The 17,422-nt window shown below is 54.5% G+C and overlaps 1 protein-coding gene across 22 annotated transcripts in view; it reads right to left on the bottom strand.

Moving 5' to 3' along the window:
- Window positions 1-17,422, bottom strand: part of DYSF (dysferlin) — a 225,210-nt gene that overhangs the window by 82,002 nt on the left and 125,786 nt on the right. For all 22 annotated transcript variants that reach the window (XM_043603645.1, XM_043603652.1, XM_043603654.1 and 19 more), the window contains 3 exons: window positions 9,688-9,781; window positions 9,067-9,144; window positions 887-1,068 (listed from right to left, as the gene is read on the bottom strand). In XM_043603645.1, coding sequence (XP_043459580.1) covers window positions 887-1,068; window positions 9,067-9,144; window positions 9,688-9,781 — 354 coding nt within the window. The remainder of the gene's footprint in view (window positions 1-886; window positions 1,069-9,066; window positions 9,145-9,687; window positions 9,782-17,422) is intronic.

Raw genomic sequence — 17,422 nt, 5'->3', positions numbered from 1 at the left:
CAGCCCAGTCTCTCCCTTTTCTCTTTTTTTAAAATGTTGCTCGGCCCCGTCACTCCCTGCCTACCCTGGCCTCATACTCCTTTCTCCTTCCTCCCAGCCTTCCCTCTGCTCTCCTCAGTCTCCCCCTGCCCCACACCGTGCTGCAATGCCCCTGTGCCTTGCCGCAACACCCCAATCACATTTCCTTCAGGGCCTAGGTCTGCCCCACGGCCTTCCCTCACATTCCAGCCCAGGGCTGCCTCTCCCTCCCGGGAACCTTCTAGAGCTGCACTGCCCAGTACCTGTGGCTATTTAAATTTGAAGCTTAATTAATTAAAACTGAAAGTTAAAATTCAGTTTCTCAGTTGCACTAGTCACTTTCACTGCTCGATCACCATGGGCGTCGAGGGGCTCGCATTCTGAACGGACAGCCGTAGAGCATTCCCAGCATCGCAGGAGGTTCTGTTGGACAGCTCTGGAGGGCCCTGCCTGTGCTACTGGAGGATTCCCTGCTCTGTGGGTGATTCTCGGCTCCCACCTAGACTGGGAACCCCAAGTGCAGAGCCACTCAGCCTAGCACACAAATGCCTGATAAACGTTTGTGGAGTCAATGCAGCTCTCAGATGGGGACAAGGAACTGGCCTGGGATCTTACAAGCAGGTTAGAGGCAGAGAAAGCCTGACCCCCAGCCAAACACCCTTTCCAGTTCCATCCCCTGTGTCTGCCACCGGCACAGCACATGTGTGAGCAATCCAATTTTAATTACTCTAGAATATTTTTAACTGCCCTGGAGGCTGTGGGGTCAGGGAAGAGGCCACCTGGCTGGGTAGCCCTCACAGTGGTATCTCCCCGACTCCTGCAGGGCGTGGGCAGTGAGGGGACGAGGGAGGAAGGTAAGCAGACTCACGTAGGTGTCATGGTCATACAGCTCCACCACAATGCTGGGCGGTTGCTCGGCGATGCCGGCTGGCTCACCAAAGATCTCAATCTCATAGAAGATGAGTGTCTGGTCCCAGGTAGGGTTCAGAGTGTTCTTCGCCACCACGGTCTTCTGGCTCTGGTGCAGGAAGGAGACGATGGCGTAGGGATCTGTGTGGGCCGGGCACAGGGAAGGGAGGCAGGACACAGCAGAGACCGTGAGAGTCGCCCGCTCAGGAGTCACGCGGACCCCAAAGCTGGAGCAGAGTCATGGCCGCCGTGCTGCAGCGAAAACCTACAGGTGGGAGCCCACTTCCCCAGGGCCCCTCACCTAGGTCTCTGTAAGGCCAGCTGGTGGGCCACAATGGGGAAATAGAGACAAGGTCCAGGAGAGCAGGCCAGAGATCCAAAGAACTCCCCTACTGGACTCCTCCCTGGGCTGGCTGCCGGAGGCCAGGCCCAGCTAGAGGAAGCAAGTGCCCAGATGATGCATTCATTCCTTCATCCAGCAAGCATTTATTGAATGGCTTCTACATGCCAGGCCAGGAACTAGGTGCTAGGGGCTGAGAATACATACAATTGAAGCAAAAACATAATCCATGCAAGCAACCATAAAACCACAATCCTGGTCAGCACTTTGAAGAGTGCATATAAGGTGCGGGGGCATGTGTGAGACAGTGTGAGAGAAGGGCCTATCTTCCTCAAAAAAGGGAGAGCAGACCAGAGATGTCGGTGCCATCAGACCGGGGTGCCTAGGCCTGCATTTCAGCAAGCCCTCTCTGGCGGCCACACAGCCTGGAGGGAGCAGGGACATCAGTTATGAGGTCTCTGTGAGCACGGGTGATAGTGATGCTTAGATGGGCAAGGACACCAGAGGGAAGCACATGGGCTCATAAGCTGTTTAGCAGTAGGTGGGGTTCAGAGGAGCCCTGCGATCCCTGCAGCTCCCTGCTGCCCCAGACTATTTTGCAGTCTTCCAGCCCCAGGCATGCTGGCTGGGGACCCGTGTGCTGGCAATTCCCCCTGCCTGCTTCCAAAGGGAAGTTGGTATTACTAGAGAAGATCCTACGGCAGTGGCTCTAAAATGTGAGCATACAGCAGAATTACCCGGAAGGCTTCCCCAGACTGCTGGGCCCCACCCCCAGAGACGTATTCCTCAGGTCTGGGGTGGGGCCTGAGAATTTGCATTTCTAACAAGTTTCCAGGAGTACTGATGTGGTGGTCTTCCAGGGCCACACTTTGGAAACCAGTGAAAGAGAAAGTCCTACGGAACTGAATGCGTGTAACTTGGGACAGGGGCAGAGGGCCCAGAGGTGGAGCTCCTCCAACTTCTCCAATTAGGATGTCAGACTTGGTGCGGGGTCCAGTTTGCTGCCATTTTGTAAGACCCAGAGTACCAGGCATTTGCACAGGAAAGTCTGGAGATGCAAGAAGCTGGCAGTTGGATGCTAGATGTCTGGGAGGGCTGAGCCCAAATGCTCTCACACGTGCCTTATACCCTTGGCACCTGCTCCAGCCTGCAGCATCCTGCATCCTCTGAGCCTCACAGTTTAGCCCCAGCGGTGCTCTAACCCCCATGTGACCTCAAGAGACCCTCAGCACTAGAGGTCCGGTGCTGGGAGGTCCAGCTATAATGCTGGGGCTGAGATGGGGAGAAAGCACTTCCTCACAAAGGGAAGGGAAGCAGGATAGGTTCCTTGGCCATAAGGAGTCCAAGTGGCACACTATGGCCATTGTGCAGGAGGTGACAGAGAGTGACCGTAGAAGAGGTGAAAGACTGGGATGGAGAGGGGGAGGACTCCCATCAAGAGATGAGGAGAGTAGGATCCAAGATTCTGGCTGTTGGCCGATGGGCTAGTTTTAAGGGTGGGGGAGATCCAACTTAGGAGGCAGAAGCCACGGGCACTCATTGGCTGAATAATGCTGGGTTGGGCTAACAGGAGGGAGCCACCCACACGGAACCAGACTTTAAGCACAAAATCACAGTGCGGTCAAGCCTGGAGGGCTTCCCGAAGGAAACTGGTTGTGAACTTGATCCTGTGGGTAGAAGAGGGCAATGCAAGGCCCTTGACAGGGGAAGGGACAGAGGAGACATGCCCACCCATCCTGCCACCGCTACCTGGTGGAAGCCTCCCTGGCATGGGGCTCCCCCTTCCGTGCACCGGCCCTGGCAGGGTGGGCCCCAAGCACTTCCCCTCCTGCCCCTGGCAGGGCCCAGCGGCGTCTGTGCATTTAATGAAACCGTCTGGCTGTGATACCATCAGTTCCAAGCTCGGCAGAGAACCTCTCCCTGGTTCCAGTAAGGGAAAGAGGGCGCGTTCTGATAAATAAAACCATATTAGAGAGCCGGCGAAAAAGCCCCTTTTGTTCCCACCCCCCGTGCTTCCCAACGCTTTATTTTTATAAGCGCGAGGGCCCCAGACCGACCGCGTTTACACAAAGATCACAATTGCACATTGTAGCGGCTGTGCACGCTGTGTTGGTGTTGCCAGCACCCCCCACGCTGCCCCCCCCCCCCAGCAGGCCGACTCCTTCCAGCAGCCCCAGCAGCGCAAGCAATGAGCTCAGCTCTGGGGGAACAGGGAGGGGGTGGCTTTCAAACAAAAATCACCCAGACCCACACACGCGCCCCACCCGCCCATGGGAGGAAAAAACACACAACAAAGGCATTGTAAAGAGCAGGCCTGGAGGCCTGGGGCCTCAGACACTGGGCTACTGTGTGCTGGGGCCTGGCTTCTCCCCCCACAGGGCCCAGCCCCTCCAAAAAAAAGAAACAAGGCAGGCGGGGGTGTTGCTGAAGCAAGGTGGTCAGATGAGGGAAGGCCAGACAACCGCACAGACACATCCCTCTTCCAGGAAAGCCAAGAGGAAGGAGAAGCAGATCCCCAAGGGGAGGTGGAAGAGAAGATAAGGGGCTGGTTCTTCTCGGTCGGCCCCAGCCTAGCCCTCTCCCCAGGGCCACTCCCATAAAAGAGGGGCGGCATTGGCCCCCAGGCCTCACCCCCCAACCCACACGGAGCTGAAATGGAAAGTGGCTGGATCTGAGCTCTCTAAGCACCATTAACTGTCCCAGGAAGCTCCAGCCATGAACACACATGGTTCTACTGGGCACCATCACCTAGAGGGGCCCCAGGCAGGTGGTTCTTTTGCTGGACCTAGAGCCCTGCACCTGAGCTCTGCTGCTCAGACCTTCCTAGAGCCTTCCCAAACCTTTACAGTACACTAAGCTTTCCTCATAGGCCCTGCCACCTTCCCAGCTCAGATCACCAGAATGGGGGACAGGGCAGGTGGCATCATCCTACTTGTCCCCATGAAGACTAGGTTACTAGCCCATGCTCAAACGTGACGAGGGCTAGACCCCCTGACTCCTAGTCTAGTGTTCCTTCCACTTTTCACTTAAGGGTTAAAAGAACCCTTAAGAGAGAGGGGAGTAGATCACAAATAAGGCAGTGCAAATGAAAACTATAGTATAGCAATATTTTCCCTATTAAGTTAAGAAAAATTGTTCAGAATTATAAAACCCAGTGCTGGCAAATATTTGATGAAATAGGTACTCTCCTTTACTGCTGGAAGCAATTCAGGAAAGCAACTGGGCATTATGCCCTAAAACACATAAAACTGTTTATATTTTGTTTCCTATATTCCTGGGAATCATCCAAATTAACCAAAAAGCTATATGTAGAGAGATGTTCATTCCAGCATTATTTGTAATCCATCATTCATACAATATACAATTTCTGACTGCCCAGCACGTGGTAGGTAAGCGCAGCACTAGGAAAACGAACATAAATGAGATGCAATCTAGGCTCTTAGGATCATGACTATGGTCGGAAATGGTGACCACACAACAGAATCCAAGGTGATGTGCAACTTAATAGGGGAATGTATAAGGTGCTGCTGGTGGGGGACAGCCCACGTAGCCTGGTGGCATCAGGTCAGTCTTCTCAAAGGAGGTCTCCCACCACGAGTCTCAAGAAGGAAGAATAACCACGGCAGACCAAGGAAGAGGGGGCATTCTAGACATCCAGCGTGGCATACGCAAAGACACCAAAGAGCATGGGCATTTGGGAAACAGCAGGAGCTGGTCTGGCTGAGGAGGAGAAGCCCAGGGCAGTGGGGATAAAAGAGGAAGGAGGAAGCGAGGCAGCTCACAAAGGTCCCAGATCCAAGCTGAGCAATTTGGACTGAATCCTGTAGATCAGGGTTTCCCAAAATGTGTTCTTCGTAAATTCGAGTTCCCTGGCGAGCTAATGAGTGCTTAAACAAGTCAAACAGGCTCCTTTCCTGCAGCCATTTCAGAACCTCTCAATGCCACTGTGCATCGTAAATCTTCAAGTGTGTAGTGTTTCCCAGTCTCCCTTGCTCAGGGACCCTTTTTAAGTGGAGCATTTCACAAGCCTCCAATGCACTTTGGAAAACAGCTCCGTAAGCTCAACGGGAGAATTCCCCTAGCCGGAGCCAACCTGACAGAAAGCTGTGCTTCAGGAGGAGGTGGGCCATGACTGGGGTCCAGACACAGTAAGCCCCAAAGCAAGAGCTCTCCAGCCCCACCCAAGACAGAGTCTGGATCTGGGTGAAAACTAAGCACCGGTCCCCACGGAGGTGAACTCAGCTGTGGGGCAGCCATGGATCATCAGACCTCATTGCGGCCTGCCCTGGAGCAGCACCTCTCAGGACCACCTGCCTGCCACACATCTTTGATCTACCAGGAGCCATGAGGCCAACAAAGAGGGCACAGGACCTTCTGCTTTCTTAAGAAACCCCACTCTGGTAAATTAATAACTTGGCATCTGGTCTACCTACCCTCCCTGATTTGCTTGGTTAAAACCAAGTCAGGCCGCCTCAGCCCAGTGACCAGCGAGATCCTCAAAGAGGAGTGTCTGATTCCCCCATGCTAAGGACCATCTTCTGATACGTGGTGACCTCACAACAGAGCTGCCCACGGGGTGTCTGTCTTGGCGGGAGATCTGTAAGCAGAGCTTATGGCTCGCTCAAACCCCAGCCAAGGTGCCCAGCTGGAGGAGAGAGCAAATCAGAATTCCCTGGGGAACAGTTTGGCAAATGAGACAGCTTCTGTCCTGATTCCTTTTGAGAAACACCATTCTACACTGAAGAGCAGTTCCGCTCAGGCTGCAGCGTAAGGAAGCGATGCTGCCCGCTAGATACAGCGTTGAGGACATGTGATTTCTAAGTCCTCCAGAGTCATATCTTTCCCAGTCAAACTGAATTCAGTGCACAGTATAGATGCTCACCAAGCAGGGGCGATCCCAACCCAATATCAAAGCGAAGTCACTTGAGTTAAGCATCATTTTACATTTTTTAATGCCTAATTGCTACACAGGTCACACACGCTCACAACCACAAGCCACACACGTCCTTCTAGTGCCTGGAGAATCAATGCTGGCTATATATTCAAACCCCACTGGAGGTGGAATCCTCATGCAGCCTGGGCAGAACATCACAAGCCTCCTTTTCCTGCCTGGGTTTAATATTATTCAACAAGTATTTCCTGGGCAGTTCCTGTGTGTCCCCCCAAACCCCTCGGCCAGAGAGAGAAGGAAGCAGACACAGCGCCCCCCCCCCCCCCCCCGCTTTGGGCAGCCCCAAGGCCCACCCCTCAGGGCACAAGCAGAGAGTACAGCTCAGGGCCATGGGAGCCCGGCAGTGCAGGAAAGGCCTAGAGCACCACAGGTCACAGTCGATGGAGTACTTCTGGAGGAGAGCCCTCTCTGCCCCAGACACATGGCAGGCAGGCTGAGGGTGATACCGGTGACAGACACTGCGCTAGACCCTCCCCTGGCCCCAGACATTCTGGATTCACACATGAGTTTCCTCCACGAAATGCCAGCCGGTGGCCACGCACAGCCTCCGGCCGCCAGCCGCCCCAGGGTCAGTGCCAGGGGAGAAATTGCTTTGGTTTAGGGTTTGGGAGTGAAAATAAACACTCTGGGTTTTATAGGTTCACCCATGTTGGCTGCTGTTTTCCTTTCCAGCAGCTGGTCAATCAGGCCTTTCATTCAGAAGCCAGCGGCCTCTGAGGAAGCCCTGGGCAGTGCCCTCAAAGCTCAAGGGATGTTTATTTGGGGGAGGGGGTGGGACTGGGATGGAAAGTGTGACATCTCCCACAGACCAGCACCAGGCTGACCTGCCTGTGGTCCCCAGGGTGCATGCTGCCTCCTAGAGGGTTCCTTAGGAGGGGCTCCCTCCCTGCAGGGGCCTCGGCCAGCCTAACCCACAGAGGACGAGGGCTCCCCCTCCTTGCCACATGCCCACACAAGCCTGCCGCCTGCACCCCCATCTCTCATGCCCCCCTCAAGGAGGAAGAAGCAAGACTGTAGATTAGCCCACCTCTTTTCTCTGGGCTACATTCCAATTGTCAGCAAGCATCCTGGCAGGTTCCCAATAAGGGGCAATTGCATATCTGCTCCTAGCCCGCCAGTCCCTGCGTGTTAGTTTTGCATGTGCTTTTCAGAGGGCACCCTCAGGACCCCGGGCCCAAAGCACAGAAGAGAAATTGCCCCATCCACCGTGTGCCTGGCTGCACAGGACTGGAAAACAGGTCACCGAGAGGACAAAATGCGAGGAAACACAGCTGCTAGGGGTGAGGGATGAGAGTGGGCCCCCATGGGGGGAGGAGCAGGGCCAGGAGGAGGACAGGCAGGTGGCTATAGGCTGCAGTGCCTTTCTAGGAACAGAGTCACTCTCATAGAAGAACTCAGTTCTACTCAATTAAGCAGTAAGCTTTTGGAGGGTGGTAAGTCACTTGTCAGCTATTTTCACTCAAGCAATTTAGTTAAGCATCTCAGTCTCAGTTTTCTTCATCTATAAAATGGAGATATGAAATACCCACTTCAGAGGAGAGTTGTAAGGGTTACGTGAAATAATGCCAGTAAAATGCCTAGGCTTGTCGTGAGCACTCAGTAAAAGTATTCACTCTTTAGCTACCAATGCTGCAGCTTCAAAGGCAAAGATAAAGCCCCTTCCTAGAGGTGTTCACAATCATAGTGAGAAAGATAGATGTCAACTGATCTATGCAGTGGTCAGGGCTCTGAGAGATGTGTTGGTGGGGAGCTGGCCAAGTGTTGAGGAAGGAACAACCAGCTCAGCTCAGGGAAAAGTCAGAGCATCTGGGCTGCGTCTTAAAGAATGAGTAGGTGTTTGCAGGGTTCAAGATAGAGGGAATACATCTAGGCAGAGAGAACACTGAGTACAAAGGTCGGGAATGTGGAAAAGCTCAACAAATGTTGACAAAAGCTGGCGAGGCCAGAACTAGTGGTTAAAGGTAAAATAGGGAAAGGTTAAAGGCAAGGTCCACAGGGGTCAGGTCAACAAAGGAGCTGTCTGCCAGGCTAAGAGCTGGGGATTTCTCTCTCAGTGTCTAGAGTTGAAATCAGAGCAGTGACATGACCAGATCTGTCTGAGGCAGTGTGGAAAGTGGCAGGGAGACCATGAGTTGCCCAGCGTGTCCAGAGAAGAAGGGGCGAGGCCAGTCCTCAGGAACATCTCCAAGAGAAATTCAGAAGCCAGAATCAACAGGACCAGATGACTGATGATTTGCAAACTGATGGATAATAGACACGTGCTGATGTGATGCCAGGACCAAGATAGGCAACAAAGGGATCAGGGGAGGAGGGCACACGGAGTTCAGTTTGGACAGGATGAACTGAGGAGCCGCTGAGGCATCCAGGGGGAGATACTTAAGATGTGACTGGACATCAGGGGCGCCTATCAACTAAAAGCCTAGAAGCTTCCCTGACATGAGTGGTCCATGAAGCCAGGGAAGGTGAGGGGACCCCAGTGCCCAGAGAAGAGGACACAGACCATCAGGACCATCAGACTGAGAGGGCCACGAAGCTGAGAAGGAGCAGGTAGAGTAGTAAGAGGCTGCAGAAGACCTAGGAGAAAGAAGTATCCCTGGGGGTCAAGGCCAGAGGGACTTCCAGAAGGAAACGATGGTCAATAAAGCCAAACCCTGCAGAAGGGTCAAGCAGGCCACCTGACAACCAGAAAGCCATAGTGACCCTGGCAGCCACCTCCACAAATCCAACAAACACAGCTAAAGCCCCCACCCATAGACAAAGCCCCGGGGCCATGTTTCCTATGGTCCAAAGGTCTGATGGCTCAACTCCTAACCCTCAATCCCTGGTCCCTGGCTCCCCTCCCACCTACCAGAAAAAGAGTCCTTGTCCATCGAGGGCAGGTCCCGGGCCTGGTACATGTAGCAGCGTAGGTGGTAGCGGTTCCCATCTACACCAAGGAAAAACCAGAGATGCCAAGTGAGGAGCTAGGAGTGGCTAAGAGGGGGAGCTGGGGCGAGGGTAGAGTCTACCCCTAGGAGGGGCCACAGATGAAGGGTCTGAGCAATAGAAATGACACACGTCACACTCTGCGGGAGTGAGCCCCCCACAGGATCAGAACAGACTACAGCTCAAAGGTAGACACCTAAGTGCCATGTTCTTGGGCCTAGTGAGAAGTGGTGAGGGGGGATGGAGGAGAAGGAGGAGGAAAGGCCAAATAAATGATGGGGGCAGCCAGAATGCACAGGGCCTTGAATGCCTGATTCCAAGCTTTGAGTTGATGCACACGCCACACGTAGATAGATGTGTGCATGTGTTCACAGATGCCTGCACACACACACACACCCCAAAAGATACTGACCCACCACAGAGCACATAGACTCGATTCTCCCTAGCCCCCCATATACACTGGACCATATAACCCCATACAAACAAGCACAAGGTTACACATCCATCCATATCACCCCTGTAGACACCCCCAAGCATCACTTACAATCAAAGATGCAGGAAATCGTGGGTCTGTTCACACCAAAGCTCAAGGTGGACACGGACATGGAATCTTCACTCTTGTCGTCCACCACGCCGCCCTGGAGACACAGAGCTGGTCATGGCTGATTCTGACCCCAGAGCCTGGGAGTGGCAGGGAGACTGGCCCAGGTCAGGAGACCTCTAGCCACTCTTCGGATGCTGAGAGCTGGGCCATCAGCCTCTAATTTTACTCTAGGGTAGCACATCCTCCTACAGCATCCCCAGACTCCAATGTCAAGTCCACAGGGAAATTGTTCTCTCTCTCTCTCTCTCTCTCTCTCTCTCTCTCTCTCTCTCTCTCTCTTCAATGGAGACTAGACTCAGAATGGAATTTTGAGTTATTCCCACCCAAAAGGTTAGAGTCTGATAGAAGGAAGGACTCCAAGGGAGAGAATCCAGTGGGGATTTCCCCAGTGGGATGAGTTAAGAGAAGCCAAAGTCTGGAGGGCCCGGTCCACCATCTCTGTCCACCCCCTACATATTTGGACACCGGGTCCTAGCTCTGGGAGAGGCTATACCGCATCATCACCTCCTCTCAACCAGCTCCCCCTGAGCCGAGGGTGAAAGAGAGTGCAGGTTGAGGCCAGGACAGGCACAGGAGCAGGAGGCTGACTCAGAAGCCAGTCTGCAGTTTACTGTACATAAAGTTAGTCAGTCAGCCCCTCACTTTGTCCTTGTTAGCACTGGGCTCTAACCACTGGGCCACGCACCAGCTTCCTTGGACCAGATGCCCACCTCCCTGATGCATCCAGGGCCACCTCTGCCACCCTGCAGCCTCTCACTGGGGTCCTGAATGGTTTGGGGAACTCGGAGACCAAGCAGGACCTCCCCCTCAGTGACAGAGATACAGTGGCCTGCTTCCTGTGATCACAACTTCAACACAAGCTCTAGAACCAGACTGCTGGAGCTCCAATTCTGGTCCTGTCACTTATCGGCTGTTTGACTTTGGGCAGCTTGCTTAATCTCTCTGAACCAGTCTCTCTGTAAATTTGGAATAATTCTACAGTATCTAGCTCAGAGAGCTGCTGTCATTGTTAAGGAAATACATTACATATTGTTCTTAGCACAGCTCCTGGCACATAATAAATGCTCAACCGATGTTTGCCATTAATGATCTTATGAGAGAAATGAGGCACAGGTGGGACAAAGGCAGGGTAGGTCATAAACTATAAAGTTTGCAATTATACTCGGGGGTGGTTCATATACCTCATATTTGTTCAAAATTATTCCAGGAGCTGGAAAAGTGGACATTTCAGGAGCCACAGCCCTGGGTAGAAATCAAAAGCAATCAATCAAGCAATCAATCTCTCAACACACACACACACACACACACACACACACACACACACTCACACACACACACACACTCACACACACACATAGACACACACACACACAGGGGAGCAGGATAACAGGGAGGGGTGTCATGCTACAGACAGGGAAAGACCCAAAGGCCACCATGCCTGAATCCTTCCCTCCTGAGCAGGTGTGGACCCCAGGCATCCTGGGCTCCCAACAGAAAAGGCATTTGGTCCGGCCACGTTACACTGGCCTCCCGCCAGGGCATGTACCAAGTCCAGCAACTAGTGGCTCCCAGTTTCAGGATCTGCAAGGCCGCACACAGGGCTGGACCTGGGCGGGGGGGGGGGGGGGGGGCGCGCCAGCAGGCCACCCCGGGCGTGAGGTGCGGGATGCCAAGGAAAGCAGTTCAGAACAGGGCTTGGCCAGCCCCCCGTGCAACAGCCATAGTCCGTGCCACCCAGGGCACCTTGGTGGGGCGAGAGGGGGTTCAGCTGGAGGAAGGGTGGAAGGCCCAGACCCCTGTAGCCCCTCCACCTCAGCCTGCAATGCACTGTGCCCCCCACGGGTAGGATGCTAAGGTGAGTGAAGGGAGGGAGGCTGGCTCTGACCCCACCCCCCCCAGCCCTATAATTTCTTCACTCCCTCTCAGTACCTACAGGGACCTCCGTGCTCGCGGATCGCTGCCAGTGCACATCCCCACTCACCTCACGCCTCCTCCAGATGGCTCCCCTAGCCTCCCCTCAGCATCACTCCCACCAAGAGGCCTCTGTCTGGGGCTTTGGCAGCAATTTCTGGGTCTCTGTCCAAGGGCAGTCTGCCCTCCTGTGATCAGAAAAGGTGTCCCCCTCCCTGGGATTTCCACGTGGGCGGGCGCCAGGTAGCTCAGGCCTAGCTCAGTGCTTGGCCCACAGCAGGCCCTGGCCCTGAGAAATAATGTCCTTCAGAGGGAGGAACCAGTGTCCCCTTGGGGCATACCCCTCACACTGCCTGGGCTTCTCCACCTGTCCTGCCTCCAGAGTGGGGATCCACAGGGTCCTCGGCCACCCCCCAACCCTTTAGCCTACCTCCCAAGTGCAGACCTGCCTCTTCCTTCCCTTCCCCCCCCCACCCCCAGCTCAAAATGACAGATAGGGATTGCTGAGAAGAAGCTGGGAGAACGAGGAGCCAGGCTGAGGGACACCCAGTAAGTTCGGTCCCTCCCAGCAGAGCCCTGGCCCTGCGGCCACCCTGGTTCCCAGCCTGGGCAGAATTCTACCCATCCCACTGGCCAACGTCTTTACATCCTCTAGCCCACTGACCTTCCCAGGGTGCTCTGCACGCATCCTCTTCAGGCCCTGGGAGCAGAGAGAGGCCAACTTTCCCCCAGCCAGCCCAGATGTGGCCTCTGAATTGAGTCTCCAGCAGTCTGGACGCTCCCAGACACCCCCATCCCTGATGATTTCCACGCTCAAACCAGCTGAGACCCTCTGGGGGCCCCTTCCTTGTCCCCAGGCCTCTTGCACATAAGTCTTTCTGCCCCTTTCTTTTCCTTCTTTTTCCTTGGGTGGCCAGCCTCATCCTCAAGGTCACCCTGCCAGGATGAGTCAAGCACCCCTCCCATGTGCTTCCATGGCACCCTGGATCTAGCACCCCCCCATCTACCCATCTCCTCCCACTGAGACCTCTGTGAGGATTCTGTCATACGCCCGGCACACCTCACACACAGCAGGTGCTCAAGACAGACCTGGAGAGCGAGTAAGTGAACACATGAATGCAGACACCTCAGGAGACAGCAACAGCGTGAGCTCTGGAGAGAGCTTATGAAGAAGGCCAGCCTGTCACCCGGGCTCATGTACATTAACAGATAATCCAATGTCACACTTCCTTCACTCCAAAGTATTTTTTGGTTTTCATGCGTGGGCATACAGGGCTCACGCTCCAGGAATTTCTCTCAAAGCAAACAATGAAGCCTCAAGAAAACCCGATGTGGGAGCTTCTGGGAAGCACCACCTTCCCGCCAGTCCTTCCCTCTGCCTGTCTTGTGCATTGCTGGATGTTCAGCAGCATCCCTGGCCTGTACCCATGAGACCAACACAGCTTCCTGACCCCTCAGTTGTGACGACCAAAAATATCTTCAGACATTGTCAAATGTCCCCTGAGGGATGGGGTGGAGGTAGAAATCGCCCCCAGCTGGGAACCACTGGTGGAAAGGGAATGCAGTGGAACATCCACAGCCCGTGGCAGGTTCCTAGCACACAAGCAGCACTCAGCAAATGGTGCGAGTGAGGTCAGTTTAAATCTTTCAACTCTCCAGTCTCGTGCTAAACAATACCTTCCTGCTTTAATCTGTTTTCTTTCAATTTGGAATCCATTGTCTTCTCTCTGCCATAGGACCTTTGCATGGGCTGTTCTCTTGACCTTGAATGTCCTCCCATGTGAGCTAACTTGAGCTCTTCCCTCAGCTCAGTCATCACTGAGGCCTGGATACTGCTGTGGTGGACATGTCTTCAGCCTCTCCTCACTTCTCTCCTGTATCCATCTCTCCGTGTGTCCAGGCAAGGCACACACGCTCCTTTATCCCCAGCACCCAGCCTGGCATCAGGCACTTAGTAGTCACCCAGTGAAGATTTGTCACATAAAATGAATCACCGGCATTCCCTGTCCTAAGCCACGTGGGCAGCATTTAGGCCCTAGGTTCCAGGGGAAGGGTCTGGAAAGCGTACATCAGCTAGCACCCTGCTTCCCTCGGAAGGCTCAGAGTAAGATGCCACCACAGAAAGAGCAAATGATAGGGACTCACCCCCCCGAGGACGGAGCCATCTCTGGGGTGGAACAGAATGGAGTGAACCCTTGGAAGGCCCCATTCAGGAAAGCTTCCTGGAGGAGGGGAAAGAGAAGAGGTGCTGACTCAAGGGGAGCAGCAGTATGCTGGATGTGTGCCCCCCGCCACCCCCACCCCAGAGCTCAGAGGAAGCCTCAGCTACAGGGCGAAGCTGGGGCCGGGCAAGGAAGGAGAGAAAGGCTGACTGACTTCTGCTCCTGCTCAGAGCCCTGGGTGGAGAGAGCCAGGCTGCAGTGGCGGCTGACACTCCGCTTTCTGTCCACCCACCCTTCACCCCCACTCCATGCACTCGCTCTTCCCCAGCCTCCAGGGCCGGGCCCTGGGCATTGGGTTTCCCACAGCCACATTCCTGCCTCCATAGCTCATGCCGATGCGACTCCCAGACTGTGGTCTGTGGCCACGCACTCCATCTTGGGGCTAGCTGTGTAAGGGATCCTACTGCTCGCCCAGGGGACTGGGTAGCATCCAACCCGCTGCTGCCCGGCTGGCGGCCACGGATCTCTGGAGGAGCCCGAGTTTAGGACCGTGAGGAGCTCTCTCCTCAGATGGTGCGGGGCTGCCCCCGGGGGTCGCCAGAGGCAGTGGCTAAACCCACTTTACCTGCTGAGGACTCCTGCCCTAGGACCCTAGTGCGGCCACCACACAGGGAGGAGGCGGACAGGTTCTGGGAAAATAAGCAGCCTATGAAGGGGACCCCTCAGCCCACCTAAATTGGATACGAGATCAAGCGCCAGACCGCTAGTGTGTCTGGAATTCCTCCTGCGCTGCTGCTTGTCTGTCACACACACACCTCCTCCCTTTGCCAGTGGTTCGATGCCTCATCCATACAGGGCCTAGACATCCAGCTCAGGAGCTGTAACACGGGGGCAGGACGGAGGGGCAAGAGCGGCGGTGGATGCAGCGGAAAGGCTGAGCAGAGGGCCTCTGGGGCTGAGCAGGCAGAGGGCGGAGCCACCGCAGCCACACCATGGCAGTCAGGAAGCAAACAACAGAGCCTCAGTGGTACCTCAAGGGGGCTACAAGGGTACCCTCTACCCCATCAGAGTCAAGCAGGTGGGTTTCGGGGACCAGCTGCTCTCCTGGCTTCACGAGGAGGACCCAATCCCAATGCCTGATGGACCCAAAGAGCACAGGGACAGAGCTGTCGGGAAGGCTGCTACGATCGGGGCCCTTATCTCTTATGTAAACAGGATCAGGGGACCCCCCCCCCCAGAGCAGCAAGTGCTGGAGATGGCCTGCATAGATCATAAGAGCAGATTCTTAAATCTTCAGGTGTATTGCAAGCCAGCCGTTAAACACAGCCATTTGTAACCATTACACCACATGCACTTATAACTACAGATATTTTTTTAGAAACAAAGATGATACTCAAACTCATCACTTCCTGATGATTTTATGACCTTTGACTACTGTCCTGCTCCTGAGGTTACTTGCGCCTAGTGTATCTGTGGGCTGGAAATACTATCTAACCATCTGCTACTGCTCATCTCTTCCCGTCTCCACTCTCAGTGATGCCACATTGCTAGCTTGAAATCGGCCACAGTGGGGGTATGTACACCACGGAAACCAGCAAGTACTACAAACCAGGCTGAGTTTGTTTTTTGGATGTTTTTTCTGGAGAGCCAGCTGTTTAACACTGACCAGCACGCGCTACGGTGAAGTGCCAGGATCTCTTCTCCACTACTGGCTTTGCTAGGACATCCAAATAACAAACAGCAGCATAGGAGCAGTATGCTATAAACGCTGCACGACCCCACCATTATCCACAAAATTTTTCGTAACACTCATGTGAGGAAACACCGCTAGGACAATTATGACTTGCCTTCGCTGTACCTCAACTTGCCTATCCGTAAAATGGGAGTGATGATAAAACCTATCTCTTAGGACTGCTGGGAGGGTTAAAGGAGATGATGCACCAACAGGGCGGGGAGGCAATGCCTGCTCTAGAACAGCTGGCAAACGTTGTTCGGAAAGGGCCAGAGAGTAAATACACCTCTGCAGGACATATGGTCTCAGCAGCCACACACCATGCATACACAAATGAGCACGGCCATGTGCCAGTAAACCCCATCTATACAAGCCGGCAGAGGCCACACTTGGCTCGTAGGCTATCGTTTGCCAACGCCTGTTCTGTAAGGAGAGATTCTTATTTTTGCTGTGTTGTTCTTACCCCCATCTAGAAAGTGAAAAAGCTGGGGCCCAGAGAGGGTAAGGTCTTCCCTAGGATTGTACAGCAAATTAACTGGCAGAGCCAGGGCATCTCCCGGCAGCCTCTCGGGGCTCTTCCCAGTTTCTGCTTCCCCATCAGAACTCGGCACCAGAGCAGGGCTCAGGGACAGGACAGGGCTGAGCGCCAAGTCAGGGCCTTGGGGAGCCCAGGGCCCACGTCACTGCCCTGGCTGCCCAGCCTCAGCTTCCAGGGAAACCCCACACAGGCTAGCAGGCCAGGCCAAAGGAGGGGAACGCTTTAAAAGAGGGAACTCGGGAACACAGACCTCCCTTCCTAATCAGGGCTGATTGCAACCTTAAGTAGAATAGCAGGCAAGGGTGCACCCCCGTTTAATTTACAGCTGGAGCCGAGGCTTGGAAGCAGCTGCAAAAATCCTTGCAAAACTACTGGCCGGCCCCTGGGGAGTTTGGGAATGGAATCAGGAAACCTGGAGAATCCACGATGCCACGTGTGGGCTGGCGCAAGCGTCTGCGTGTATGTGTGTGTGTGCGCGTATGCGTCCCTCTAGGCTTTCCGTGTCTCCCAACGTGGAGGCTGCAGAGAACGCTCAAGCGGGTTTTACCCAATGCCAGGGTGCCTCCGTAATCAGGGCCATAATCAGGTTCCAGTCTGTCTGGGATGGCCCTCCCTTATGCCTCTTTCCCAGCATGATTACACATAGTATAGGCAATAAATTATAAGGTCACCCTAGCAATTGTGGATGCAGACCCCAGCGCATGGACCGTGGCACGCATGGGGCACCAGACACATCTGCCCAGCTGTGACACACACACCCCTCAGCACCCATGCATGCCTGTGTGCTGGCATTTTGTCTCAGGTACCCAAACATACAATTGGACCCTCAAGACTTCAGCATCCAGATCTGGAGTGAGACTGATCCAAGGGTCCACCCATTTAAAGGAATTACCCAAATGGTCCTTCTGTGTGGAGCAGCAGAAGGCTCTTGAGCGGTCGGCCAGCCTTCCGTTAGCTCCCGCTAGCACAAAGCCAGGTAGAGAACAGGTGCTCAGCTACCATACTCGAAACATAGAATCCAGGGAAACCTGCAGCCACCTGCCCCGCCTGTGTAGACCAGTGGGGATTTTGATTACTTAATGAGGCAAACCCCTCTCACCTCCCAGACGCTGCCCCTGGTCAAAGCGCCCGCTCTGGGAACCGGGCCTGCATGCTCTGTGTACGGCATGGGCTTCATCCAGGTGCAGAGATGGCCCCTCCCCTCCCCACTCACATCTGACCTCCTTCTCAGCCAGCTCAAAACCCACATTGCTCCTCTCTGGCACCAGCCTTTCCCCAAGCTCCCCCACCCCCACCCCCAGCACTTCCAAGTCCCAGCTGCTCTTCTCTGCC

Source organism: Prionailurus bengalensis, chromosome A3 (genome assembly GCF_016509475.1).
Source record: "Prionailurus bengalensis isolate Pbe53 chromosome A3, Fcat_Pben_1.1_paternal_pri, whole genome shotgun sequence".
NCBI classification, from domain to species: domain Eukaryota; kingdom Metazoa; phylum Chordata; class Mammalia; order Carnivora; family Felidae; genus Prionailurus; species Prionailurus bengalensis.
This window is presented reverse-complemented; position numbering and strand designations above follow the sequence as displayed.